This window comes from Akebia trifoliata, chromosome 10 (genome assembly GCF_017979445.1).
Source record: "Akebia trifoliata isolate Shusen 1 chromosome 10, ASM1797944v1, whole genome shotgun sequence".
Taxonomy (NCBI): Eukaryota; Viridiplantae; Streptophyta; class Magnoliopsida; order Ranunculales; family Lardizabalaceae; genus Akebia; species Akebia trifoliata.
The window spans coordinates 186,815-213,830 of NC_141384.1; the positions used below are offsets into that span (position 1 = coordinate 186,815).

Here is a 27,016-nt window from a genome sequence, read left to right on the forward strand (position 1 = left end):
AAAATAAAAGAATATAATTTAATTAAAAATCACACATTTCTTTAAGGAAAATGCTTAAGTGACATTGAAATTGTCACTGTTTCAAACATTGCTGATGTGGATGTGTGTACAGAACCATAAATGCTTTTCTTCGAGACACAAGTGAAAAGCATATATAGTTTTGTGCACACGAGTGTGGGAAGTGATGTCAATTTCAATGTCACTCCAGCACGACTCTTTCTTTAAAGATTTATATGTACTTTAATAAATGTAAGAGTCCTGCTGGAGTGACATTGAAATTGACATCATTCCACACACTGCTGGCGAGGAGGTGCCCACAGAACCATAGATGATTTTCACTCGTATCCAAGCATCTGGTTCCTTACACACATCCAAGTCTGCAATGTGTGCAAAGATGTCAATTTTAATGTTACTCCAACATTTTCCTCAATGAGTAAAAGTAAATATGTACAACAAAATTGAACCAATGTCATACTACCAATTTTTTTTTATGACAACCGGGTATCCCTGTAGACAGCGGATTGGGCCGTATCTGGGTTTTTGTCCAGTCCATAGACCATGGCCTTGTCCAAGGATTAGCCCCGGGGAACGTGTAACGTCCGCACATCACAAGTACCGGGTAAGTGAGGGTGTGCCCTCGTGGGTGGCTCCTGAGGAATTAATGCCTCATATTGAATATCAAACTCATGACCTATGGGCATCAACCGCTTGTCAGTCCCAAATTTCCATTGAGCCAACCTCTCGGGTTTTTCCTACTACTAACTTGACAAATTTTTGGTCTGAACAATTAATATCAGTTCTGTTATTGAAACACTGAAATATATACACATGGTGAACTGGCTGAAGAGAGAGAGAGAGAGAGAGATTTAATTTTGATGAAAGGGTGTGGGTATAGCCAAGAAACTAATCCCATCATGATTATCATCAGCACCAACTACAATTACAAACTTGGTCTCTCCACAGCTTCTGATCTGTTGATGAGAAATTGTCATCAGCTGTGTCTGGTTCTTGTTGTCTTGCATGTCGACCACCCCTTCGCCAACATCATGACCATTTTCAGTTTGAGACTGTCTTCTCCTCTTCTTCAACATTAGGGAAATTCCGTAGCAAACTATTCTCAATCCTAAGATAATCCCTACGATAATCACAGCTGATAGGATGTAAGATTTAGCAGAACGAGAGCCTTTGCACCCCAATAGTACTCCTACGCATACCATGATCTCTAATAATATTCTAACTAAACATCAATGATCGATACAACTCGCTTCAACAAGTTAACCAACAACAAACGAAATAGTAATTCAAGATCCTTCTGTCTCACTACACCTTTAACTTCTTCCTTCCTTGATGGAGGAGTACTAGTGCAGCTTTTCTTTGTGTATGTGTGTGTGTCAAGTTTGGGATACTCAAGCGAAAGGAAAAGAAAAATTCTCTTATTCTTTTTTTCTTCTTCTAAGCCACTGATCCTATCTACCTTTTAGTTTAGATATATACTTGGCCCCCACGTTGACCAACTCGATTGAATTTCGAATTACCTCGAAACCCGTTTGAAGGAGCTCCCTAAGTTAACATATATATAGAAAGAGTTTGACTAGCCTTACTAAGGGTCCTCGGACTCACCTTGTGGCATCCAAAAACTTGATCCAATGTTTCAGATTGTAGAAGAAAAAATTGTATGATCGAGCTTTCAAAAAAACATTATTTTTCACAGTTGAATTTGAATTTGAATTTTAAATTTGGGAGTTACTTTGAAGTTTGGCAGCCAATCATTTTCAAAATCTTGGATCAAACCCAAAAAAAATTATTTTTTGAAAAAATATTGGATTTGAGTTTTTCCATGAAATCTATAGGGCTGTAGTGTTGGATTGCTAATATGGCAATCCATTTGAGCAAAACAACTCTTAGTAAGACTTAAAATTTTACTAAGTTAATAAGGAAAGCTTTTTTTTTTTTTTCTGAGTTGTGCTCAACCTGACAGGAAAGTGTGTATGAAGTATGAACCATGCATATATGCTTTTTGACTCGTACCTTCGTGAAAAACATCTACGATTCCTACACATTATTTTTATAGTTATGACCATAACTATTTTACCGATAGATCAAGCAAATGGATGATCAATATTTTAAGAGACTTTTTATTGTTATACTGATCTCCTTTAGAAATGGAGAGGTACTGATTTAATTATCTCTATATCAATTCAAATACCTAAGTCTTTTTCCTTCCCCACTCCCCCCTCCCAAAAAAAAAAAATTTGTATTTTGTTTGAGAGGACTAATGCCCAATTTGAATCATCACTTTTTAGCTAAAATAAATGATTTTTTCACTCCAAACGCTCTTAAAAGTTCTAATTTCTGTTCACTTGAAAACTACTGAGCCCAAATAGGTCCTAATGCTTCTTTGGACAATTTACTTTCTAAGGTTACTTTTAGGATTTTCTGGGGATGAAACTTGCATGGAATTTACGAGTTGTATCTCAATTTCCATAAGACGAAATTAAAACAATGATATTGTTCTTCCTTTAGATTTAAATTGGGTTACAAATGGGTAATATTATAATCGATAACCCATAATTGATATGATATCTTTTCAAATAGAAAATTTTGATTAATGGAGACAATCCATACTCTTGCTTGCGTAGCAACACACAAAAAAAAAAAACAATGGAGACAATCCATTGAGGATGCCCTCACAGCCTCAAATTGGGAAATTATAAACTTCAAATCATCATTCTAAGCATGAAAAACTTTAATATGTATAAAAATAAATGGAATGATGGTCTTGATTGATTAATTGAGGATGCAAAGGAACTACAATTTTTATATTTGATTTTATATAATGGTAAACCACAATTTGATCCGTCCATGATTCTTTTATCATTTTACATGTCTCTTGATAAAGTTAATTGGTATTATCCAAGCCCATACATTCTCAATTTCAAAATTTGAAGATGGTATATCCTCATATTTTATATACTTTTCTATTTTTGATGTACCTAGAATTTTAAATAGACATGTCACAATTTTTACATGTAAGGAACACATATATGCATGTGAGTGGATGATATTTCATGAATTCTAGTGGTGATTTTCGATTGACAATTGTTTAACTTTATTTTATCGAATAAGGAATATTCAACGCATAAGGAATAAATGTATGAAATGATCTATGGCGTAGGCACAAGCATCCACTAATATATATATGTAATAAAACATTTAATTCTAAAGATTAAATACCCTTAGCATTTATTTTGTGAGAAATAAGTATTTATTATCTAAAAAAAACTAATATACACCTATCTTTTTTACTAAAAGACAAAAGAAATAATAATATTATCGAAAAAATAAAAGTGTTGGAGAATGCTAATGTCCCATAAGGTCTTGGATGTTAGTATTCCCCTTTATATATATAATAGCATTTGGGGGACAACATTAAGGAGACAAAATTTGTCTTATATAATTTAAAAGTTGTAGGTTGGGTTGATTTTTTGTGAGCATGATCTCTATAGTGGGAAAATCACAAAAAATCTGTCTATTCGTACGAAACTTCTAACCCATACAGGACAAAGGTCTTGTCTCCGTAACATTGTCTTTCACAAATGTTGTGCCACCCACTAGTATCTTATAAAAGGAGCAAAAGCTCGATTTAACTCAAACAATGTCACAAAGCTCTAACACCACCACCACCAACAAAAGGACTCTTGTAGCTATGATTACCACTACCTTCCATGCGATCATCAATTTTTGTTTTTTTAATGTCGTCATTATCTCAACCATCATCATTGTAGGGATGATGATGATGATTGACATTACACCAATAAGTCTAAAATCACCTCAACATGATGGGAACTCGTACCCAAATCTTGCGGCTGCATTCCTTATAAGATGATAGATCTCCTCTGCTGTCATTGTAGTATCTTTCTTCACCTTCAAAACCCAAATGAAAGAATTTCATTTAGTGATAAACCAAGATGCTAGAGTTTATGACCTTGGCCATCGAGTCATAAATAAATCAGCCAGACATCACTAAAAATTGCTCAAATGCATAAACAGTCTATAATTCCATACATGTACCACTTACATACATAAAATTACTACAAGCTCTTTGAGGTATGTCACATCCATCAATCTTAATCTTCCAATGGATGGAAGGTCTCTTGGATGCTCAATTTTATTTTATTTTTAACTTTTTATTATTATCAATCCTTTGAACCTAACCTTTAGAGAATATATAAGTTGTATCATTGTGCATCATTATGGATTTTGTTAACATGTGCTGTCAAAGTGCAATAAATACGTACACTTTGGAAATTGGAATGTGTAGGTATTTTGATAAAAATAAATTTTTTTAGAGACATTTCAGTACAAAAATCAATTTTCAAAGTGTACTTATTGGACTTTAACATGTGCCCATAGGGCACACGTTAACAAGATCCCATCGTTATTGGCATAATAATTTTAGGATCAACTAATAAGAAGCCTTAAATATTTAGTTGGCAGAAAGGATGAACCTTGTGAATATTTGCGTTTGTACTGTACTTTCTTCTTTATTGTTCGTATGTGCTTGTTATCTTTTCGATTTTCACAAAATTAGTTTTGTTTACCAATTAGCAAATTCTTCATTGACTATGGCTAAAGGTGCTACCACCAGACAAATCCAAGTGGTTTGGGATGTGTTTAAATTTCAAGAAAGCAAGTTCCCATCTTATAAAAAGTCAAGTGAGGCAGAGTCTTGGATGAATTCTCATCTTCTTTGAGTAGGGAAAAGGAGAGTATCTCAAGAATCAAGGAGTCGTTGACAACATTAATCACACCATTTCCTAAATAGTCATGATTTTTTACTCCCCCACTCTAACGAAAGCAGATCCTCTGTAGAACAAGTTCCCTGTAGTACTCTCTCCACGAATGACGGAGAACCCAAGTATGAATAAATAACATCACAACTCTCTTGTGATTATGGTTTGGATCTGATTTACATTTTTTTTTATAGTCGGATCCATGTCTTTGAAAATGAACGGCCATTAAACACTCAATTTCTTTAAGAGTAATGATTAAATGACTCCCCCATTTGTCATACTCAATCAACTCTTCCAACAAGGCATGTACTAAAATCGTAGATTTGTACTTCTCAGGATATACAATTGTACATCCCCATAAATATGTGCAGTTGTGTATCCCAAGAAGTACATATCTACAATTCTAGCACGTCTCATCAAGAGAGTCGATTGAGTATACCATGTGAGGGAGTCATTTTATCAAGACTCATTTTGTAAGAGTGTGCTTTTACTGTATTGATGATATGGAATTCTTTCAACAGTCTAAACAATACTACAGGGTGCTACAAAGAATCCGCTTCCCACTCTGACATATTCTCTTGACGTGGTATGTGCTAAAATCATAGATTTTTTTTTCATGATACATAATTATATAAATATGTGCAATTATGCATCTTAAAGAATACAAATCTATAATACTAACACATGCCATGTCAGGAGAGTACGGGAAGTATGTTGGAAAATCATTACTCTTGAAAGTAAAATTGTACAGCAAAAGCAAAGCTAAGCTGGCAGAGAGAAAGAGAGAGAGAGATTACTTTAACAAAGGCAGTGGTCATCATCTCATCATCATCATTGGGATTATTATTGTTTTTGGCTACGATTGAAGTCATTTTGACGTCCAAACACTCGATCACGCGCTGCACGTGAGATGCAACCCCAGAGCCATTCCTCCAAGTAATCTTCACCACAAACCTTCTCTCCATAAGCTCCTCTATCTCAACCTAATGATATTAATATTTCACGCACCAACGTACCAACTCATTAAGTGTCATGAAACAGTACTCTCCAAAATCTTTAAAAAAAAAAAAAAAAAAAACATTAAATTCAATAAATCTCTCTCATGTATCATGCATGGATCAATATTAGTGTTGCCAACAAATTAAACTTCTTCAACCAAGTCCAGAAGATTAATTTTTTTGACTATTATGAGTTTTAAAAAAAAAAAAAAAAGTTCATCTGATCATCAATATGAAATTATTATCCTAAAAATCTAGTATTTATTAATTAAATAAATAAAATTTGATATACCCTCAATATTTTGGGTTCCTGGCTTGGTACTGGAGGACGAGTAGTTTGTCGTAACGCTGCTGCTGCTGACGATGATGATGGTAACTGTGACAGTTGTTTCTCGATTTTCTCAGTTTCTTGATGAATTCTAAGCAAATAATCACGGGTTTCTTCAAGGATAGATCTCTTGTCCGTCTGCATCATGCAATCTACCTACCTTAATCATCTTCAATTAATATCATTCCATCGTCTCTATTTTATATGATTTTCATTTTTGAGATATATACTATAGTATCACTTTCCATAATAAAATCAATATTCTTTAATAATCCAACTTTTTTTTTAATCAATTGATTTAATAATCAAACTTTAATTAGTGATCATCTAATGGTTGGTGAGATGAGATGGCTGTTAAACCACTTCTCAAGAAGAAGAGAGGTCTTGGGTTTAAAGGATTTATCCCAGAAATTACCTGCACCTGCACGTGCCCCGAGGATTAGTCGGGTGCTCTAAGAGGCCCGGATACCTTTTGCTCCAAAATAATAATAATAATCAAACTTTAGTAATATAGATTTATTGTTATCCTTTTTATAGAAAGAAAAGAAGATAATTTAGGGAAAAATCATTAAAACAAAAAAGTCATTTTAAGATCAAAGGTTTTGAATATTGTTTTGCAAATAAACTTAGTCACAGATATTTTAATTTTCTAGTAAAAATTAAATTTTATTCTGACCAATTTTCCAGTTTGCTTCCCAATTATAGGTTATCTAAGTTATCAAAATATTACTATATGCTCCCAAAAGGAAATAAAATATAGTGTTTTCCAGTGAAAAATGTTCATCTAAACAGGCTTATAAAAAATTAAAAAAAAAAAGTAACCAATGGATATGCAGGTCTTGACCTCGGTGGCATTTGGAAGCAGTGATTTGAGTGTCTGAAGCTGTTGAGTAGTGATGCTACCATCGCTATCCTCTCCCTCTTCTTCTTCTTCTTCTACTTCTTCTGAAGAACTGCAGATTTCACCGTCAACCATTTCTAATGAAATAAATAAAATAAAAAAAGCTTAGATCTAGAAATATCAATTGAGATGGACTACTTTTAAACACTTCTTGGAGATCTGATAATCAAATTTTAAAAGGAGTTCGAGGTAGGTATTTCGGAAAGAAGGTAACTATTGCCATACATTAACAAGTAAACTACTCAGAGCATAGGTGTGTTTTGCAAATTTATTTATTATGTAGCTTATTATATTGCCACACCAACCTTGTTTTATAGAACACCAATTAACAATTCAAAGATTTTTCTATTTGGAAATTAAGAGTACATCAGAAGACAATATATATAATAATTGAAGATAGAATTCTTATCAATTTTAAAAGAACCGTCGTATGGAAACTAAAAATACTCATTGGTTGCGAGATATTTTTTGCTCACAGTCTTTTTCGTCACAGCAACGATTATAGGCACTCCACCGTGTGACACATGTATGTGCAGCCTAACAGGGTAGTTTTTCTAAATTTGAGGATGTCCTTAATTAACACATGTGGACTAATGTGATCTGGATTCTGCAAGCGTTGTGATCATAAAAAATAAAAATAAAAATTCATGCATATTAAAAAGTTGGGAAGATACAAAAGTAACAGAACAGTTGCCTACTACACGTGGATCACTTGATTGAATTGAGTTGATTCAAGAAATATCCTAGAGGGATTTTGTTTTACACTGTGTTTCACACTGCATTGATGTGGTGGTCATAGGTGCATTTTCTTGATATACGAGTGCAAAGGATCTATACTTATGTATGTATCTCCCCGTCGCTTATTGTCACTAAGAAATTGAAAGAAATGAAAGAAAGTGAGAAAAAAATAGATGTAGAAATAGAAACAACTTCCAAAGTAAAGGGGATCGTCAACGTAATGTGAAACAAAGTGAAAAATGAAATCCCCTTAGCACAACTCTTGATTCAAACATATTTCTAGAAAGACTCGGGATTTAATACGATGTCCCGTTTCCTATAAAATAGAATAGCTGTTAATGTGCAAATTTTAGTTGGTGTTTAAAACACTGCCAAGCTCCTAATTAAACGAGTGATTTTTTCCTCACAGCTCACAGCCCGACCACGGTTTGACATGTGGTGCAAATGAAATAAGCAATATCTAAAGGACAATACTAGAAATGCAGTAAAGTTATATGCTATATGTTTAATTTTTATTTTAAATATAATTCTTACTTGTAAAATATATAATAATTTTGATGTGAATCTAGCTATTTGGCTCATCTAAGTTTATGATTAAGAAGAAAACTACCAAGTACGAAATGATGTAAGAACGACATGGGAAACCTTCTAAACCAATATCCAAATTAAAGATATTGATTTACAAATGTATCTAAGGTTTGATCTTCAATTTCTAAATTAAATGTATAGTTGCACATATTTGAAGTTGTAAATGGTCGTTCTAGTTATTCATTCTCACACGTATGTATGTAGGTCGCTTTTGGGTTACTTGTTCATCAAAAAAGAATGAACGGTGATCCCTTCGTTCCCTTGTGTCTTGTCTTATCTTGTCTAGTTTGGGTGATTAAAAAGTAAGGCGACGAGGATGACAGTGACTTGAAATAAAAAAAAATATTTATTATTTGACCTATAATAAATAAATTACATTAATATATGTATTTAATATTAAGGAAACAAAAGGCCTGGAATCGAATGAATGACGTTTGAGATGAAGGGTCTCAGTTAAATGTAGAGTTATTGAGAGTTGAAGAAGGGACAATGCTTAGAGAATGGAAAAGAAATTTAACAGAAGCAGTGGCTGTAGCAGAGCCTCATTTAGTCAAACCACGTTAAAAGTTTCTCCCCTTCGCAGTCACACTCAAAAAACACCATTTGGAATTCTGGAAGGGACACACACACACACACACGAGACATGCGTGGGCATGAGGCATCGATCAAATTCTATTTACCAGTCTTTAAAGGGCATTTTCGTAATATCATTTTTTAATTGATAAATGCTCTTGTCTCCTTCCATCACGTGCAACCCAAGAAACTTCTTTTCGATTGGATCCAACCCCCACCCCAACCTCCAACCCAACCCAACCCCCCCCACCCCAACCCTCCAACCCAACCCCCACCCCCACCCCCACCCCCACCCCCAACCCAACCTATAGTGATTAGTGAAACACATTTTAATCTTTTGAGATAAGTGCGTAGAAAACTCCGACCATGGGGTTCGGTTTTAGATTTGAATTATTGGGTACAGTTTATTTAGGACTTGGAATGGAAGTATATAGTCTCCTCATTTAGAATTTTATGACTCTAGATAAAAGATGTTATTCTTCTTGGCGATTCAGGTTTTACTAGGTAAACCATCTTCTTACACCTTATCCCATGTCAAGAATCATATTTTACACCATTCCACTCTTTATCTTGTAGGGCTGTCAATGGATTGGATCCTTTTCAGATCAGGGTTGATTTGGTACCAATCCAATTAAGACTTGGATCGGATTTATTATTACAACTCGATGATAAGATCTAAACCCAATCCATTAATAATCAGATTAGATCCAGATCAACCCCAAACACGATTTTATATACAAAAACTATACTAACCTCGCACATCTCAACAAATATATAATATAATTTATATACATTCTAAAATATTATCAGTTCAAATCCTTATCAGATCGGGACATAGTTGATCTAGATCCAATCCAATAAGATATCAAATCGAAACCTTATCGAATCGAATCCTTAACACTGATCCACACCTGAAGTTATTGGATCAGATTTCGGGTCTTATCCGATCCATTGACAACACTACCATATTGGTTTCAATTAATGTTTGCACCTTCATATTAATTTTCAACTTCTTACTTGTAGGTTTTGGGTTATAAACCTTAGCTTGTAGGAAATATTACTAAAAAAGTTTTTATAAGGGAACTGTGAATTATTAAATTATGTAAGCAATGAATCCAAAGAAGAGGTGAGATCTAGCTCATGTAATGTAATACTAAACAAATGGTTGTGTAATTGAAATTATGAATAATTAGGGAATTTAAATTCAATTCAAGTGTGTATGTGAATGAGCAATTAAAATTTTACATTTTCTTTTTCGTAAACAAAAAAGTCATTGGCTTCACCAAAGTATTCATAGTTCCCAATTCCCATACATAACACATGTTATACGGACATTATATGAAATAATTTTAAAAGGTAGCACTTTATAGCTGCCTCCTTCTCAGCTTTCAATTTATTGCTTCTGCAATCATCATCATCATCATCAACATAAGCTCCATTAATTTTGATCACCTGTTCTGCTAATATGAAATTCAGCAAAGTTAGAAACTAAATAGTATAGGAGTTTAAACAACAAAAAGAACCAGAAAATTTAATATCTATAATTTCAGCATTAGCATTTCATTTAAATGTTCAAAACATTACATACCCCTATGCAACAAACCAAACTTAAAAACAATTTAATGGCCTAATATTAGCTAATGCATAAAACCTGCTAAATTGACTAATGCAGAAAAAGAAAATATAATTTACTCAATATATCTGCACTATATAGGTGGTCTTATATGGCGAGGACATAAACCACCAAATCATATTCCATCTACACAGCATCATGTATAGTGAAAGGGGACGGGTAGATATTATGCAGCAGGGCCAATATAAGAATGGGGAAGTATTGCAATACATGTTGATAGTGCCACTCTAAAGCATTTTGTGGTAGTAAAAACTGGACAAAGACTCGAAGGACAGCAGAAGAAATGGGCTGCATAGTAATCACTTGATCCATTGAATACAATCCCAATGGCCCCTATTGTTAATTTTGTCTGTCTAATATGCCCTGGGAACCCAATATCCCCTTCTTACCATAGAGAACGAATGGAGTCACCAAAAGGGTGCGAACAAGTAACAAAAAGCGCCATGGACAGGTGACATCATGATGTAGACCAAGTTGCAGAAGAATTCATAGAACATTTGGATCGCTAAAAGTCCGAGCATAAGGCTTAGGCCCACGGACCTGGAGGGGTGACAGAATCAGAATCATCTGAGGAGACCCATTCTTGAATGGAAATGTCAAGATCATTAAGATCAATCACTTTGCGATTGAGTTTTCATTTTTAGGTCTGATTCATTTGTTTACCTTGTTTTCTAGGCAATTTTGCTATTTTTGGTAATTTTCTTTTTGTTAATAACTTTAATTATAGAAGTCAAAATCATGAACCATCGATTCTCTTTTACTTTCAGGGTTAAATAGTATCTATTTCCATGTTTACGTCGTTTTTACTGTTTTTTTAGTAATTTTTGCTATTTTGGGAAATTTTCATGTTTTACAAGGATTATGAGTTTTTTCTATAAAAAATGTTGTAATTGCAAAGCAGAGATCATCTTCAATTTATAAAATTTCTCTTTAAGGATTCTTTTCTCGTGGATTCCAGATTTTGTTAGTCTTTTATTGTTTCATGCTGCATCACATAAGTTCAAATAATAGAGGTTTTAGGTGTTGGGCCAGGACATGGCTTATATTTTCTATTGCATGTTACAAAGGCTGATTGGGGCATTATTAAGTAATAAGTTAAGGATGGGCTAATTTTGGGATACGAATCAAGCTTCCGTGGTTGGTTTTTTTTAGGTGATCTGAGTGGAAAATAGTATGTTCAACTTCAGTCATTTCCAATGTTGTTAAATAGCATATGTGACCAGCACATACTGTTCACATATGCCATTTTGCGCATCGCATATGCAGTGGCATATGCTGCAAGAAGGGGAAAAAAGAGAGGAAAAAATGCAGAAAATGTTTAAATCTTCATTCTTGAGTAGCTTTCTTTTTCTTTTAAGTCTTGAGAATTAAAAGTAAGAGAGTGACTTGAGTAGAATAGAGAAAAATGACCGTTGGACAGTTATTTCAAGAGAAAAATGAGTTCTGAGATTATTATTATTTTTTTTTTTAAATCGTGTTCAAAAATGACCGTTGGACAGTATGCCATCGCATATTGTGCAATGGCATATTTTGGGTGTACGTGATGATAGCATATACGATTTTCATTTTGAAAATAGCATACGCGACCGCAATTGACAACACTGGTCATTCCAGAGTCCATCATGTACCACAACATTCGATAGAAAATGTGTGGCATACCATCTGGCCACCTTATAAGGTCCAATGTACTCCATTGATATTTCTGGACCATGGGAGGATTATTAACAACCCTCTCATCAGATGTAATAGTTTTAGGAACTAAATGATCAGCCAAGGGGTGGGTCATACGTGTGAAGATTTGTTTGGAATTGGTGGTGAGCTATCCATTATTAGCCAAATACAAACACAGAAAAAAGAAATTTTGAAAATCCTAATTTTAGCCGGTGTTGGTGAGAACACTGTGCCCAGTTATGTTCATCATTTCTAAGAAGAGGAAATGGCCATGGGTACGAGGGAACGGCCCTGTAAAAATGTTCTAGAAGCGATAACCAAGTACATATGATATTTTAAATCCCCAAAATGGTGTTTGTGCTCAAGATTCACAAGCTTTTGGAAAGTCTTAATGTTATTATAGAAAAATTTATAAGCTTTGGAACCATTTGTGCACGAGACTAGGCAGAATGAACATGTTAATTATGTAGAGCCTATAGTAGCAATTCAAATAGCAAAAAGGTCAACATAAGCAATGGGAATTACCTGTGAGTTGAATGAGTACAAACCATCACTACAATATCAATCCAGAAAGACAACCAACTGAGAACTCTTCCATAAACTTTGTCATGTAGCTCATCATGAAGACAATCGTTCTTTGCATCGAGCAGATGGTCATGTTACTATATAGATTATGGTATGATGCATCCCACATACCAATTAAGGCCAATGAAGCTCTAAAGACCGACTAAGACATTGATGTGAAAACCAAATTGAGAGAAATCAGAAATCTTTATTGGCTAGCAATCTATCAATGAGACCAAACCTCTAAAACTGTTGTCGTAACATCGCTTTTAAGACACCAAAATTCCAGCCAACCTCATATCCTTGATCACCGAATCCAATTTTTCAGATAACCCCCCTCTTCGATACCCAGCAACCAATAAATCGTAGCTTGATCTAGGAAGATTGTATGACCCATGGATTCGTTCCAAAAACAAATCTAACCTCTCATAAGCTGCCCGCCGGAAGTAAGAACAGATAACCTTCTCAACATCATCTGGGCATGTGAATGAAATCCCCTGTTTCAACATCCTCCCAACAGAGAACTCTATATCATCCAATCTGTCCGACAGGGCATACATCCTTATGATCCCACAGTGCACTTGTGACAGAACTTGAAAATCTTGATTGGATGACATTAAAACCCGTAGTAATTCCTCCATCTCTTCAACTATGCCTAGCTCAGAGTACAACCCTAGGAGCTTCTTAGACATCCTCCCATTCACATTCCACCCTCCATCCACCATAAACTTCAAAAATTGTTTAATCTTACCAAGTGTCTTCTGTTCACATAGACCCTGAAGCATATTTTCTAATATGCATACATTTGGTGTGATCCCTAACAACATCATTTCTTCATAATATCTATTAGCAATATCAAACTCTTTTGATTTGATGGACCCAGCGATTAGTGATTCATAGGTTTGAACATTGGGAGAAAACCCAACTTTCTTACTGGCCAAGTACCAAGAATGCATAGGTTTACCATCTCCTAATTTCGAGTACATGGATATGAAGGCATTATAAGTTGCTGAATTTGGTTTACAGTCCTCAGATCTTTCCATTATCTCGAACAAGCTAAGGGCTGTTATCACATTATCTGAAGACATGCAAGTAGAGATCAAAGAGTTGAAAACAGAACAAGTGGGTCTGACACCACTTGCCTCCATCAAAGTAAATATGTGTACCGCAAATGGGATGTTCTGAACCTTCCCACATAGATAAATCAGATCAGAGTAACGATCTTGGTCTCTCTCATTCGCTTTCAGCATTTTCTCTAATTTCCATTCCAGGACCTGTTTAGACATACACAATTGGGTTAAGTCTGACAAGTGAAATTATTTGAATTTTTTTTTTTTTTTGAAAAAAGTTAAAATTAATCCTCAATTATTGCAATCAATGATTTAATTCTGACTGATCCTCAAATTTAGAAAAATACATTTATATATATATATATATATATATAACGTTTAATAATATGAAATTTTGTTTAACATTATTATTATGTGTAATATATGAATGAATTTACAGCTCTATATTGTCCATAAGTAAACAATATATTTTTAAATATCCTGATCTTTTCCTACCTCTATTCCGATGCGGAATTATTCCGAAACCCCAACTTCACAGCAACTTAATCGAAACATATTAGAAGAAAAAAAAGAAAAGGTTAATATATTTACTTACTAGTTGAGCTTTGTCCGGAGACGAAGAAGATCTGAGGGCTGTAATGAGGGGTTCCCATTCCCGAAAGAGAGCGTCATTTTTTAGAGTCAAATCCAACGTAGTTTTGATGCTAGAATTTGATTCTTGTAGCAATCTGAGGAGTAATCGTAGAGGAGGATTCGAGATGGAAGATTTATCACATACTGTTGTACTGTGAGTTTTGGATGCAAATTCACGCCTTAAACTTAAACCCACTCTACCGCCGGATAAAACCCTACTAATTATGCCCATTTCTTCACCAGACTCAGTAGTGAATGTTAGGTTCACACTTACACGTTTTAAATATTTTGACAAAATTAGATTCTTATTTAAGGTAACCCGATCTAGTTAGATTTATAGGAAACTTTCATGGACAATAAGGAAACCTAATAAATGAGTAATTTTAGATCCTTCACTTTTCTTTATATAAGTATGGATAGACAACTCTAGTAGGTATGTTATGAAATCAAAACAAATAATACAGAGAAAGGAGAAGGTGAATCTAGTAATCAAAGCTGGGAAAACCCACTAAAGTAAAAATTTCATATTCTTGTACAATAAGTTGTCACGTTGATCTTGGTTTATAATGTTGCAATGTACACTTCTGAATCTCAATTATTAATAGTACAAGCATGGCGATAAAATATTCTTGAAATATATATTTGATTCTAATGATTAGAATATTGAATGTCAAAGAATGTTTAGTGAATAACTAAATATTTAACAGTGAAGAGAATGGTGATTGAACTGGAGAATTAAGATTCAATTTGGTTTATGATTTTTATAAAAGAAAAAAAAAATTACCCTTCATAAAGGGGCGTACTACCCGCACCCACCAAATACATTCATAGTGCCCACTTAAGTTCAAAATAAAAAAGTTACATTTTCACCCCTCTTTGTACACTCACCATATTTTCCATCTATCGATCGAAAAATCCTACCCATCTTTTCTATTCATTCTCTCCTTCTTCTCCACCATCTCTCTCTCTCTCTCTCTCTCTCTCTCTCTCTCCTTCAATCTTCTTGTTCTTCTTCTTCAAATTCATCTCCTTTTGAGCTTGTGAGAGGTTAAATCAATGGATATTATGTTTTAGGATTTTTTTTCTTTCAAAATCTATTTATTTTTATTTTACTTTTGTTCGTTTAATCATCAAAGAAGATGAAAAAAATCACAATTAAAATCTTCAAAAACAATGATTACGAATATAAAAAAAAGACTCAAAGTTTTTTATTTTTTTTATAGTTATGTTCGGTAGGTTCAGACAAAACTTGTTTGGGAAATCAGGTAGATACCTATCGAATATTACAAAACTATTTTGGTAGGAGCCTACCAAAGCACTTATATATTTATTAATAGATTATGTTCGGTAGGTTCAAGTCGAACTTGTTTACGAAGATTCAGTAAGTATCCTACCCAACATAACTTTTTATCAAACATTACAAATCCAATTCAGTAGATACCTACTAAACATTACTAAATAGATTCGGTAAATAGCTATTGGAGGTGTTAGAATTACAAGAGAAAGATTTAGTTTGATAAGCTGTCACCGAAACAGTTTTGTATTGTTCGATAGGAAGTTATGTTTAGTAGATACTTACCAAATTTGCTAAAACAAATTCGATCTAAACCTACTGAACAAATTTGTAAAAACATCTGAGATATTTGATTTGAAATCTTTGTTTTTGAAGATTTTAATAGTGTTTTTCATCTTCTTCAATGACTAAATGCAAAAAAGAAAAAAATTAAAATATCCTAAAACCTAATCTTCACTTATTCAATCTCTCACAAAACTCGAAAAGAGATAACTATGAAGAGAAAGAGAGAAAAAGAAGTAGAAGGTGGAGGAGAAGTGGGTTTTTTGTTCGATGGGCTATGAAGAAGATGGTGGGTGTGTAGAGTAATTCGATGAGGGTACTAGATGCGGAAAGAAAATGGATATTTTGGATGAGTGAATTGAGTAAGTAAGCATGTTGAGCATATTTGGTGGGCACGAGTAGCATGTCCCCTTCACAAATTCGCAATGACTTTGTCAATCTATTTGTCCCCTTCGAGTTTTGTTATCGAATAGACATTTTTCATAAAAATATCCAATATGACTCGTTTAAGATTTTTAGAGTTGTAAAAACTTGGTTGAGTCAACTAGGTTTGGTGTTTTCTTATATAAAATAAGACCACTTCTATTGCCACACCAACTTTTGCTAATGCCACCCCATGATGTGTGTTAGTTCTTTGGTGATTTACATATGAGTTGAGGTGTCATAGCAAAAGTTGGTGTGTCAATAGAATCTCTCTAAAATAATTAAATTTAAAGTAAATTAAATCGTTATAATCAATAATATAATATAAGATTTTATGATTAAACATCTCTTAATGCATCTTATATTAAAAATATAATATTTGATCTATTTCTTCATAATATTTATAATAATAAAAAATAGTGGGATAATACTGAAGTAACAATATTGATTGTACATTTTGATGGTGGTGCACACATAACCATAGATGCTTTTCATCGAGATACGAGGGAAAAACATCTATGGTTATGAGTGCACCAACACATCCGAATGTCAACATTTTAATGTTACTCCAGCACGACTCAAAATAGTGAATGAACACTTCTACTAGTTCAATATATACCTCAAATTATTTTCTCTTATTTTATTTAAATTTTTTTTTTGGGCACCGCTCTAAAAAGCGCGGGAAGACAGTCGAACACAAACAATTACAAAAGGCGCGGGATGGAAGAAGACTCGCACACAGACGCAATAAGAGGAGAGAAAAATAAATAAATAAATTAAACGCAAGAACGAAATCGATTGAATACGAGAAGAGAAATGGAAGAACCGAAATTTCCTGCATTTCCTTTCGAGCCCTACTCTATACAGATCGACTTCATGAATGCTCTCTATCGTTCTCTCGACAAGGGAGGAGTCGCCATGCTCGAAAGCCCTACTGGTACACATTTCTCTCTCTTTCTTTATCTATTTCTTCGATCCTTGCTCACTGATCAAACTTCTGATTTTCCATCTTTGATTTCACAGGGACGGGTAAAACCCTAAGCATTATATGCAGTGCTCTGCAATGGACAATTGATCGTAAGAAACATTTCAAGTCAGTTGGATCTGATTTTGATCAAAATCAAACATCCCAAGATCTATCTGTATCCAATGAAGAAGAACCTGATTGGATGAGGGATTTTGTTCTAGACAACAAGAATGATCTAGATCAGGAGAACAAGAAGAAGAAGAAGACAGAAAAGCAAAGGCTTGGATTCACTAATCTTCATAAAGGTAATTGCCGAGATTTGTTCTCCAAGATTGGGGAAGAGGAGGAGGAGGAGAAAAAAGAGCACAGTATTCAGAAGAGGAGTCATACAATGGATATAATAAGTGAGGAGGATGAATTTTTAGTCGAAGATTACAAGAGCGAGGATGAAGGGATCAAGATCAATGGTAGCAGAACAAAGAGGAAGTCTGGTGGCTGTTCTTTTAGTTCGTCAAGCGATGAAGAAGATGAGGATGGGTTGGTGAAAGATGAGGAGGATGTGAAGGTTTACTTTTGTAGTAGAACACATTCTCAGCTTTCACAGTTTGTAAAGGAGTTAAGGAGGACAGTTTTTGGTTCTGAACTGAAGGTTATTTGTTTGGGCTCCAGGAAGAATTTATGCATCAATGAAGGTTTTCCCACACTTGCTATAACTTAACAATTAATTATTTCTATTACAAAACCACATTACCACCTTTGTTATTTCTGTTTTAGAGGTTATGAAGCTTGGGAATTCAACTCGGATTAATGAACGGTGTTTAGAGCTTCTAAAGAATAAAAAACAAGATGTTTCCAAGATCAAGGTCATACCCTTTCTCGCACTTACTTGATGAATTTCTTGATCTCATTTTTTAATGCATATCTACTTTGATCTATGATTTCCTCTTAGATAACAGTTATTATATTTGTTGGGATGCGTTTCATGATTGTAGCACTGATGATATGCAGATACGAGATGACCAAGGTAGAGCACATAAGATGAAAGCTTCTTCTGGATGCCCAATGCTGAGGAAACTTAAGTTACAACAACAGTTCAGGAGTGAGGTGTCTCAACATGATGCCTTGGATATCGAGGATCTAGTCCATCTTGGAAAGAAGATTGGAACTTGTCCATATTATGGCTCCCGAAGCATGGCCCCAGCGGCTACTCTCGTGGTCCTTCCCTATCAATCTCTTCTCTTGAAATCTGCACGTGAATCGCTTGGTCTCAATTTGAAAAACAGTATCATTATTATAGACGAGGCTCACAATCTTGCAGATTCACTTACCAGCATGTATGACTCCAAAATTACTTTCTCACAGGTAAACAGTTATTATCTCCGATGATTTTCCTTAATTATATTGACTTTTCAAAAAATAGTGAGCAGCTTCGAACTTGGCCCTGTTCACTTGGTTTGGCTAATTGGCTGAGTTTATGGAATAACAAGTCTTATATTGATTCCTCAGAGTTCAACCCCAAAATCTGAGAAACTCCTTTTTAATGGCAAGTCAGAGCCTTTTATTTTATATATACGTATTGACAATTGGACGCGGTGAAATAAACTAAAAGGAATCCAAGTTGCCAAATGTTTTAGTTTTCTACCATGCAGTTGAAGGAGATACATAGCCACCTAGAACTGTACCTTGAAAGGTTTCGGAATCTCTTGGGAGCAGGCAATCGGAGATATATCCAGACTTTGATGGTTCTCACTCGGGCCTTTCTTCGAGTGCTACTTGATGAGAAGGATGCCAACCCCCTTAATCCTTGTCACATTACTCAAAAGTCTTCTCAACAACAGACTACTTCTGATTCTTCGATGGCCATCAATGATTTCTTATTTTCTCTTGATATTGACAACATCAACTTGGTCAAATTGAAGCATTATATAAAAGAAAGCAATATCACTCATAAGGTAAACAGATATTTTTGCTTCCAAATTTCATTTAAATCTTACAATTAGTTATCTGAAGATCATAAGGTTTCTCAGGTTAGTGGCTATGGAGCTAAATTGGTTAGATTGCAAAGAGGTTCTATGCTTGATGATGGTGGGAGAGGCATCTTATCTGGGTTTCAAGCCTTTGTTGGTATCTTGGTTTCATTGATAAATAATGATGGTGATGGAAGGGTAATAATCTCGAGAAGACCTATGTGCTCTGGCCAGCAAGAAGAAGGATACCTGAAATATGTTATGCTTGCTGGTGAAAAGATATTTTCTGAGGTTTCTGTGGCAAATTGAAAGAATTTAACTTTTCTTTGTTTTATAGATTATGTTTTTATGCTCCAGTAACAAAATGTACGAAACCTCTACAGATTGTGGATCAAGCACACGCTGTTGTGCTGGCTGGAGGCACTCTTCAGCCTATCGAGGAGACAAGGGAGCGGCTCTTCCCATGGTTAAGTCCAGACCAGTTGCATTTCTTCTCGTGCAGTCATATTGTTCCCCCTGAGAGTATTTTGCCAATTGCTGTTTCTCATGGACCGTCTGGCTTGTCTTTTGATTTTAACTACAGTTCTCGAAGCTCTCCAAGCATGGTAAAAATATAATGTAGCCTTATTCCACTCTCTTGCTTATTAAGATGTGCTCTCATAATTTCATCTTCTTCTAGTTCCCATGATTTTCTCATATAATTTTCATGTGGAAGTGAATGTTCATTAGAATGTAAAGGGTGACAAGCTTAACTAATCCATCTGATATATGTGCCTCCCTGGTATCTTTGTTTGGTATTGCACAAGAAAGAAAAAAGAAAAAATGCTTCTATGATGTATAGTCTTGTAAGCATTTGAGGATATAATGCTTTGGTTATTCCATGGTTATTTTGTTTTTTGCTTTGTTTGTTCCCAGAATTTCTTGTTGCAGCATGTTAGTTTCCCAGTTATTATGGCATTAATGTTTGATGCCTTTTTTTTTTTTTTTTTCCTTCTGCTAGTCTTCATTATCTAGGCATGCTTTTAAATGCCACATTAACCTGTGGCTTATCCAGTTTCTGTTGTAAAGCATGACCTGTGACTGATTAAACCATGGTGATAACTTGGCATTGCAGATAGAGGAGCTAGGGCGTTTGCTTTGTAATTTAGTGACAGTGGTGCCCGCAGGAATTGTTGTGTTCTTCCCATCATTTGAGTATGAAGGACAAGTATATGATGTATGGAAGTCTACAGGCATCCTCACAAGGATTATGAAGAAAAAACTTGTATTCAGAGAGCCTAGAAGTAATGTAGATGTGGAAGTTGTTCTCAGGGAATACAAGGATACTATTGTTGCTTTGTCCAGTGGGGACTCAAAAGAAGGTTCAGTACCTTATAGTGGGGCTATTCTTTTAGCTGTAGTTGGTGGCAAAATATCAGAGGGTATCAACTTCAGTGATGGTATGGGGCGATGTGTGGTTATGGTTGGACTTCCATATCCCAGCCCATCTGACATTGAGTTGATGGAGAGGATAAAGCATATTGAAGGACTGGGAGATACAAATACCAATAGAACCTCCAAGCTCTCGGTCAAAATTGAACCCTACCATGGAGATTCTGTTCAAGCTGGATTTGACGTTCTAAGAAATTGCAAGCGAAGAGGAAGAGAGTACTATGAAAACCTTTGCATGAAAGCTGTAAATCAATCGATAGGTATGAACTTCCAACAACAAATTATCTACAAGAGATCTGGTACCCATTAGCTATAGAATACAAGGATGGCAGCAAGTAAATGTGCCTCACGTGCAGTCAGGTGGGATTGATCCACCATTAAATGGGTCTGACCTAGAATATTGGAAGATCAACCCAATTGGATGATCCCAACCATCCTAGCCTCTTCATCCTTCTAGAGGGTTAGAAAACCTCAATTGGTTTTTGGGCAAATGGTCCTGAAAAAGTAAAATGCCAATAGGTCAAATTTGGCCGGGTCATCCAATCAGGTCAGTTTTTGACCATGTAGGTCTCTTAGGTTGGATCATTGAGTGGTGGGTCTGCGCCCCTGTTTGTGTGCTAATGTTTTTTTTTGTTGTTGTTGTAACGACACATAACCAATGGGTGCCAGATTTCCCATGTCAAATGGAAAACTTTTATTTGATACTAATTATTTTCCTTGTATTGTTGTGGCTCTAGGTAGAGCAATTCGGCACATAAATGATTATGCAGCAATTTTGTTGGTTGACTCGAGGTATGCTTCCATTCCATTGAATGGGAGTTGTTCCCGTCCAACTAACAAGCTCCCACAGTGGATAAAAGATCGTCTTGTTTCTGTCACTCAGAACTATGGGGAAGTCCATAGGCTGCTGCACCACTTCTTCAAATTCAACAAGCAGAGAAGATGTCAGTAGAAAGTGGGACTGAATCTCCTTACAAAGTGAAAAACCTAGAATCGTTCTTCGATCTTTTCCTTGTTCCAGAATCTCCTCCCTTTTTTCACTCCACTCAGATGAGTAACTAGACCAACTTAGTAATGTTGCAGTTCTTAGGGAGATTTTGCTTGTGCAAATGGGATAATGCAGACAGGGAAGAAACTGTCTGAATTATTTTCTAGGGAAGGTGGCTCAAGTGCAAAAGGGCATATTGATACAATTCATTCTGATTATCATTGTTGGTTTCTTAATATGTTTGTAATTGTAGAGATTTGATGCCATTGTAAAGTCTTTTTTATTTTTTTTTCTTCTTCGAGGATTTTGTATTTAGATGAGATGTAATTGTAATGGTCTTTGATAGTTCTGTATTTGGCTTTCTTGGTTGACAGCCTTGGAGGATCCTCTTGGCCTTCTAAAATTGCTGTATTCTTTTAGATGGCATCCATGACTTTTTTTTATCCATAAATTATTCTTTGCTTGTATTAAAAAAAAAAAATTTCCTATTGTTTTACCATCATATATCCTTGGTGTGATGGACTTTTGCTGAAAAATTCATAAGCTAAGATTTGCCAAAAAAAGTCACATTCTTACCTGAAGATTGAAAGCTTTTTGGCAAGATGATGTCATTTCATGTAAGTCTTTTTTGAAAGACTATAGTCAAGGGGTATTTACAAGTTTGAACATACAGGGCATATGAAATATTTTCCAAAACCTGGGGAGTGAATACCTAAAAGAATCGTAAAACTTTAGTCTTGGCTCTCGTGTAATTGGCTGGCTGCCTTGACGAAGACTATGATCGTTAAATTTTGGTCTGTTAGTAGTTTTAAATCAGTTTCTGGCCTCGCAAAATATCTCTCTTTCTCTCTAGCGCATTTCAGAGTCGCTAGGGTTTCATTTGTTGACTGAAATCTAATATAACATAGATTTTGGAGCTTCGAATCCATGGCATCTCGACGGAGGATGCTTCTAAAGGTCATAATCCTCGGAGACAGCGGGTGAGCTTCTTAGTTTTTTTTTCTTTTTTTCCCCTCTCCCTTTGATTATTAGATGATTAACTTGCTCTAAAATGCCCAAGGACTACAAATCTGACCTTTTTTTATGTGACCATTATCCTATTTGTTCTGTGTTCTTTGCTTTGTTTCCTTTTTATTTGTTGGATCGCGTAGAGGTTTGTTTTTTTATTTATTTATGTTTTTTTGTTTTTTTGGGGCGGTATTCTCTGTGAAATTAATGTTTTTTTTTTTTTTTTTAAACTGCTCATTCTCTAATTTGGGTATGTTTGATCTTTGATAGGGTCGGCAAGACATCTCTAATGAACCAGTATCCTTAAAAATCCCAAAGAGCTCTCATTCCAATCTAATTTTTTCTAACGTAAATATAAATATTATTTTCAATTTGATTCCCTTAAATACAGCATGTAGATTTGTGAATCGGAAGTTCAGTAATCAGTACAAAGCAACAATTGGAGCTGATTTTTTGACCAAAGAAGTCCAATTTGAAGATAGGCTCTTCACATTGCAGGTGACTTTTAACCACAAAACACAATTTAAATGTTTTTATCAAGTTTTAAATTCTCATTTCGATTGAATGTCTTAATCAAGAGAAAAACTGATATAATCCAATTCAATGTTTTGGCCGATAACGATATGTATCGGCCAATACATTCCAATATTCTGAACCCTGATTCTTATGAATTCCTTGCTTGTTTTTTTTCCCCAATATATTGCATTAGTGGGATACATGGACTATGGGCCTAAATATTATGAGAAAATGCCATCCCTTCTTCAAACAAGACATCAAAAATGATTTCCTGGACGCCAACATGTTGGTAAAGGTTTGCTGTTAGTTATTATGTGAGTGGCATTCCAGTGGATTAGTAGAGAAGCTGTGATCTGGTACCACCAGTAGACTTGTTTGTATTCATTCTTCTTTAACTATTTGGATTCAACGAACAATAAGAGCTTAAAAATTTACATTTTGTTTATTGATTTTGTGGAAGTAGTGGAACTGGGTAATGCAAAAAAGAGATTTTATGGACTTCCATTGAAGTTTCAAAAGTTTGGATTTCACAGACTTCAGTGGGAGAGGGGAGTTAATTTGTCGTTTCTTTTCTCATTCACTCTCTAATTTCAGAGGGAGGGTTGTGCCTTTGTTTTTGGCTAGGCTCAGTCATCACTAATAATTCCCTAACCATTTATTTTTATTTTGGTTTGACTTGGTTGGCACTCTTCCTTTTCTCCATGCTCTGTAACAGAGTGAAATTGTGTGTGTGTGGGGGGGAGGCATAGTTGAGAAGAGTTGATTCATTTGGTAGCCTGCTGTCTTTGGCTTGATTTGATATTGGAACAGTTTCCTTCAGTCATTTCTGCATGTTTACAAATATGGATAAAAGGCACATATGCACAACAATGGAGGTATGTATAGAGTCCAAAAGGTGAAGAATTTTCAGTTAAATCAATATGGTTATAAACTTGCTGGATGCGATATTGTGATGGCATGAGTAGCTTTCGTTTCATGGAATTGTGTAAGAGCCATAGGTGCAAATCCACGTGGAGAGAGTTTGTATATGTTAAATTTGAAGTAATTAATATTTTTAACTGTGAAGGCATGGAGAGGTGCTTCATTGTCGTAAAGCATTGTAAACCCCAAAGTGTGGGGTGTGAGCCTCATGAACACGTCTACTTGAGATGAATACTCAAAATATTAAATTATAAATTATAGGATAAATTCAATAAAAAAAATTATGGAAAAAAAAATCAATGATTTATTTCTTATGAGGGGAAGATATGTTTTGGTAAGCTGCTTAATAAATCTAGAATAGACTATTATTATTATTTAGCTAAGGTTTAGAAAATAAAATTGATCTTTTTAAGCTCATTATTTGCACCACTAGCATTAGTGCACGTAGAGTGCAAACCTATGACATGAGGCATTAAACAGAGGTGTACAACATGTGAGCTTTTGATATTTTCCAAAGCTGCAGTGGAAAAGCTGTATGTCTCATGAGCTTTTACATTTTTCTTATTAAGGTGCAAGGCATTTTGAGGGAGTCCCTTCCTGAGGTGAGCCTCGTGGTGTAAGCGTTAAATGGTTTTTAGAATACTAGACAGTATGGTTAGGGTGTAGAATGGTCATTGTTGTGAATGATAGTTTTATGACTTTAGTAAGAGGGATGGTGAAAGTTTCTCTTGAGATTCTTGAGAAAGTGTATTTATCTTGAAGAACTTGGAGACTTAAAGAAACTGAGTACTTTATTAAATGCTGAGAAGATATGAATGAAATTTCCTTGTTAAGTTGTTATAACACCTTTATTTCTTGCTTCGAAGCTAACACTGTGGGGGTGTGGTTCAGATATGGGATACAGCTGGGCAGGAAAGGTTCCAAAGTCTCGGTGTGGCTTTTTACCGTGGTGCTGACTGCTGTGTTCTTGTGTATGACGTGAACGTCATGAAGTCATTTGATGACCTCAACAATTGGCGGGAGGAATTTCTGATTCAGGTAATCATCTTCAACAATTTACAATCCACAGCAAGTTTCTGAGAAAGGCTTACATTCTTTCTTTTCTGGGTTGATGACCAGGCCAGTCCATCTGATCCTGAAAACTTTCCGTTTGTGGTCTTGGGGAACAAGGTAGATGTTGACGGAGGCAATAGCCGGGTGGTAAGATGTTTCCTTCTTCTTTTTCTCCTGTTGATATTCAATAATTTGGAAAATGGAATATTTCACAAATTGAATTCATCAGAAATAGCTCATGACCTCAACTTTTTTGGTGGTTTTGTCTTGCTTGTCGATTATCTGTTAATTTTGTGTGGACGTTGGTTCTCCCATTTCTTTTCACTTCCAGGTGTCTGAGAAGAAGGCAAGAGCATGGTGTGCCTCGAAGGGAAACATCCCCTACTTTGAGACATCGGCAAAAGATGGTTTCAATGTGGAAGCTGCTTTTCAATGTATAGCAAAGAATGCTCTTAAGAATGAACCCGAAGAAGAAATGTGTGTATGCCTAAAATGCTTTCCAATTTTTGTTCATTTGTGGACTGTTATTTTAGGGGGCGGTTCAAGGGACATGTGAAAAAACATATGTAAAAACAATGTAACATTAATAAATTTTCAAAATATGGGTTAGAAGTTTCGGATTGAGCTGATTTTTTGTGAGGATGATCTCTATGATGGGAAGATCATCTGAAAAAAAAAAAAAAATCAGTCCAATCTGAAACTTCTAACGCCATTGAAAGTGATTTCGAATGTGGACGGTCGATTTTTTGCCAATTTTTGCCAATAATTTGTAAATCACTTTTAATGAATTTAGAAGTTTCAGATTGAGCTGATTTTTTGTAAGGATGATCTTCTCATCATAGTGACCATCCACACAAAAAATCAGCTCAATCCAAAACCTCTAACCCGTATTTTGAAAAACCATTGTTTTTACATATGTCCCATGAACCGCCCCCGTTATTTTATCCTCCTTCAAGATTGCTTGCCTAGGTCGGTATTATCAACAACAACAACAAAAAAAGGAAAGGGTTTTCTATGAAAATTTGAACAATGTTTTATTGGATTTGTTGATGGGGTTTCTATTCTAGTCAACTTAATTGAGTTCAAGATGTGGTTGTCAACCTTCTAAAGGTACTTGATTCGATTGTGATGTGGGAGGAGCTAATCGATTACTGACTCTTTCTTGTTTGTTTGTTTGTTGATGATGAAGCTACCTTCCGGATACGATTGATGTGGCGGGAGGAGGGCAGCAAAGATCCTCGGGCTGTGAATGTTAATTTAAGTGTTTGGTTGGGCAGTTTCGGCTTGTTTTGTGATGAAAAGGGTTCTCCACAATTCAATATGCTCTAATAATTTCTTGGATGAGTTCTATGTGTATTACAACAAAGATATATATATATCTTAAAAAAATGTTGTACATTGAAGAGTGAAATTGATTAATTGTCTATTTGTTTTTCATGCCTCGCATGAGCCTTCTAATTGATCGTTTTTATTATGGCCGATGCTTTGGGCTTTTTATTGTCATAATAAGCTACATCATGAAAAAGGTAGAAAACTAAAATTACAATTGCCAAACACTAATATGTCAGTATGGAAGATGCAATCATTTACTTCAATCATGAGTCCTGCTGCTGCTACTGCTTCCTCTTGGCCTTGTATGTGGCAGCTAGCTACTGCTTCCCCTTTCCCTTGGCAAG

General features: G+C 35.1%; 4 protein-coding genes across 11 annotated transcripts; 2 read left to right on the forward strand and 2 right to left on the reverse strand.

Moving 5' to 3' along the window:
* Positions 1-767: 767 nt before the first annotated feature.
* Positions 768-7,365, reverse strand: LOC147392514 (uncharacterized). Of its 6 annotated transcripts, XM_086456355.1 has the most exons (6): positions 7,326-7,365; positions 6,964-7,097; positions 6,084-6,275; positions 5,591-5,776; positions 3,854-3,924; positions 784-1,150 (listed from the first exon to the last, which is right to left on the reverse strand). In XM_086456355.1, the coding sequence occupies exons 2-6, from the start codon at positions 7,093-7,095 to the stop codon at positions 1,057-1,059; spliced, it is 675 nt and encodes a 224-aa protein (XP_086312481.1). In that variant the 5' UTR covers positions 7,096-7,097; positions 7,326-7,365; the 3' UTR covers positions 784-1,056. The 6 variants fall into 6 exon arrangements, with proteins under 6 accessions (XP_086312486.1, XP_086312481.1, XP_086312480.1 ...); XM_086456354.1 differs by lacking the exon at positions 7,326-7,365 and having other exon boundaries at positions 786-1,150; positions 6,964-7,243; XM_086456356.1 differs by lacking the exon at positions 7,326-7,365 and having other exon boundaries at positions 787-1,135; positions 6,964-7,243.
* A 2,937-nt stretch (positions 7,366-10,302) lies between these two features.
* Positions 10,303-14,912, reverse strand: LOC147392515 (pentatricopeptide repeat-containing protein At2g30780-like). 2 transcript variants are annotated; one of them, XM_086456896.1, is made up of 3 exons: positions 14,453-14,912; positions 12,749-14,061; positions 10,303-10,376 (listed from the first exon to the last, which is right to left on the reverse strand). In XM_086456896.1, the coding sequence occupies exons 1-2, from the start codon at positions 14,720-14,722 to the stop codon at positions 13,057-13,059; spliced, it is 1,275 nt and encodes a 424-aa protein (XP_086313022.1). In that variant the 5' UTR covers positions 14,723-14,912; the 3' UTR covers positions 10,303-10,376; positions 12,749-13,056. The 2 variants fall into 2 exon arrangements, with proteins under 2 accessions (XP_086313022.1, XP_086313023.1); XM_086456897.1 differs by having other exon boundaries at positions 10,303-10,379.
* Positions 14,913-17,208: 2,296 nt separating this feature from the next.
* LOC147392516 (RAD3-like DNA-binding helicase protein) lies at positions 17,209-22,745 on the forward strand. 2 transcript variants are annotated; one of them, XM_086455790.1, is made up of 10 exons: positions 17,209-17,426; positions 17,513-18,148; positions 18,231-18,319; positions 18,465-18,818; positions 19,106-19,408; positions 19,484-19,714; positions 19,807-20,028; positions 20,538-21,114; positions 21,592-21,646; positions 21,738-22,745. In XM_086455790.1, the coding sequence occupies exons 1-10, from the start codon at positions 17,306-17,308 to the stop codon at positions 21,817-21,819; spliced, it is 2,670 nt and encodes an 889-aa protein (XP_086311916.1). In that variant the 5' UTR covers positions 17,209-17,305; the 3' UTR covers positions 21,820-22,745. The 2 variants fall into 2 exon arrangements, with proteins under 2 accessions (XP_086311916.1, XP_086311915.1); XM_086455789.1 differs by having other exon boundaries at positions 21,592-22,745.
* RABG3D (RAB GTPase homolog G3D) lies at positions 22,620-26,775 on the forward strand. Its single transcript, XM_086455791.1, has 7 exons — positions 22,620-22,822; positions 23,121-23,147; positions 23,249-23,348; positions 25,179-25,325; positions 25,407-25,487; positions 25,672-25,817; positions 26,530-26,775. The coding sequence occupies exons 1-7, from the start codon at positions 22,770-22,772 to the stop codon at positions 26,594-26,596; spliced, it is 621 nt and encodes a 206-aa protein (XP_086311917.1). The 5' UTR covers positions 22,620-22,769; the 3' UTR covers positions 26,597-26,775.
* Positions 26,776-27,016: the final 241 nt, after the last annotated feature.

Coding starts and splice junctions, on each gene's coding strand:
- LOC147392514 (XM_086456355.1), bottom strand. CDS start 7,095: ATGGTTGACGGTGAAATCTGCAGTTCTTCAGAAGAAGTAGAAGAAGAA. Junction 6,276..6,963: donor TGCTTCCAAATGCCACCGAG/GTCAAGACCTGC, acceptor TGATTAAGGTAG/GTAGATTGCATGATGCAGAC. Junction 3,925..5,590: donor TGACCACTGCCTTTGTTAAA/GTAATCTCTCTC, acceptor TGGGTTTTGAAG/GTGAAGAAAGATACTACAAT.
- LOC147392515 (XM_086456896.1), bottom strand. CDS start 14,722: ATGGGCATAATTAGTAGGGTTTTATCCGGCGGTAGAGTGGGTTTAAGT. Junction 14,062..14,452: donor CTCCGGACAAAGCTCAACTA/GTAAGTAAATAT, acceptor ATGTCTAAACAG/GTCCTGGAATGGAAATTAGA.
- LOC147392516 (XM_086455789.1), top strand. CDS start 17,306: ATGGAAGAACCGAAATTTCCTGCATTTCCTTTCGAGCCCTACTCTATA. Junction 19,409..19,483: donor AAAGCAATATCACTCATAAG/GTAAACAGATAT, acceptor AAGGTTTCTCAG/GTTAGTGGCTATGGAGCTAA. Junction 20,029..20,537: donor CTCGAAGCTCTCCAAGCATG/GTAAAAATATAA, acceptor TTGGCATTGCAG/ATAGAGGAGCTAGGGCGTTT.
- RABG3D (XM_086455791.1), top strand. CDS start 22,770: ATGGCATCTCGACGGAGGATGCTTCTAAAGGTCATAATCCTCGGAGAC. Junction 25,326..25,406: donor GGGAGGAATTTCTGATTCAG/GTAATCATCTTC, acceptor GTTGATGACCAG/GCCAGTCCATCTGATCCTGA. Junction 25,818..26,529: donor AATGAACCCGAAGAAGAAAT/GTGTGTATGCCT, acceptor TTGATGATGAAG/CTACCTTCCGGATACGATTG.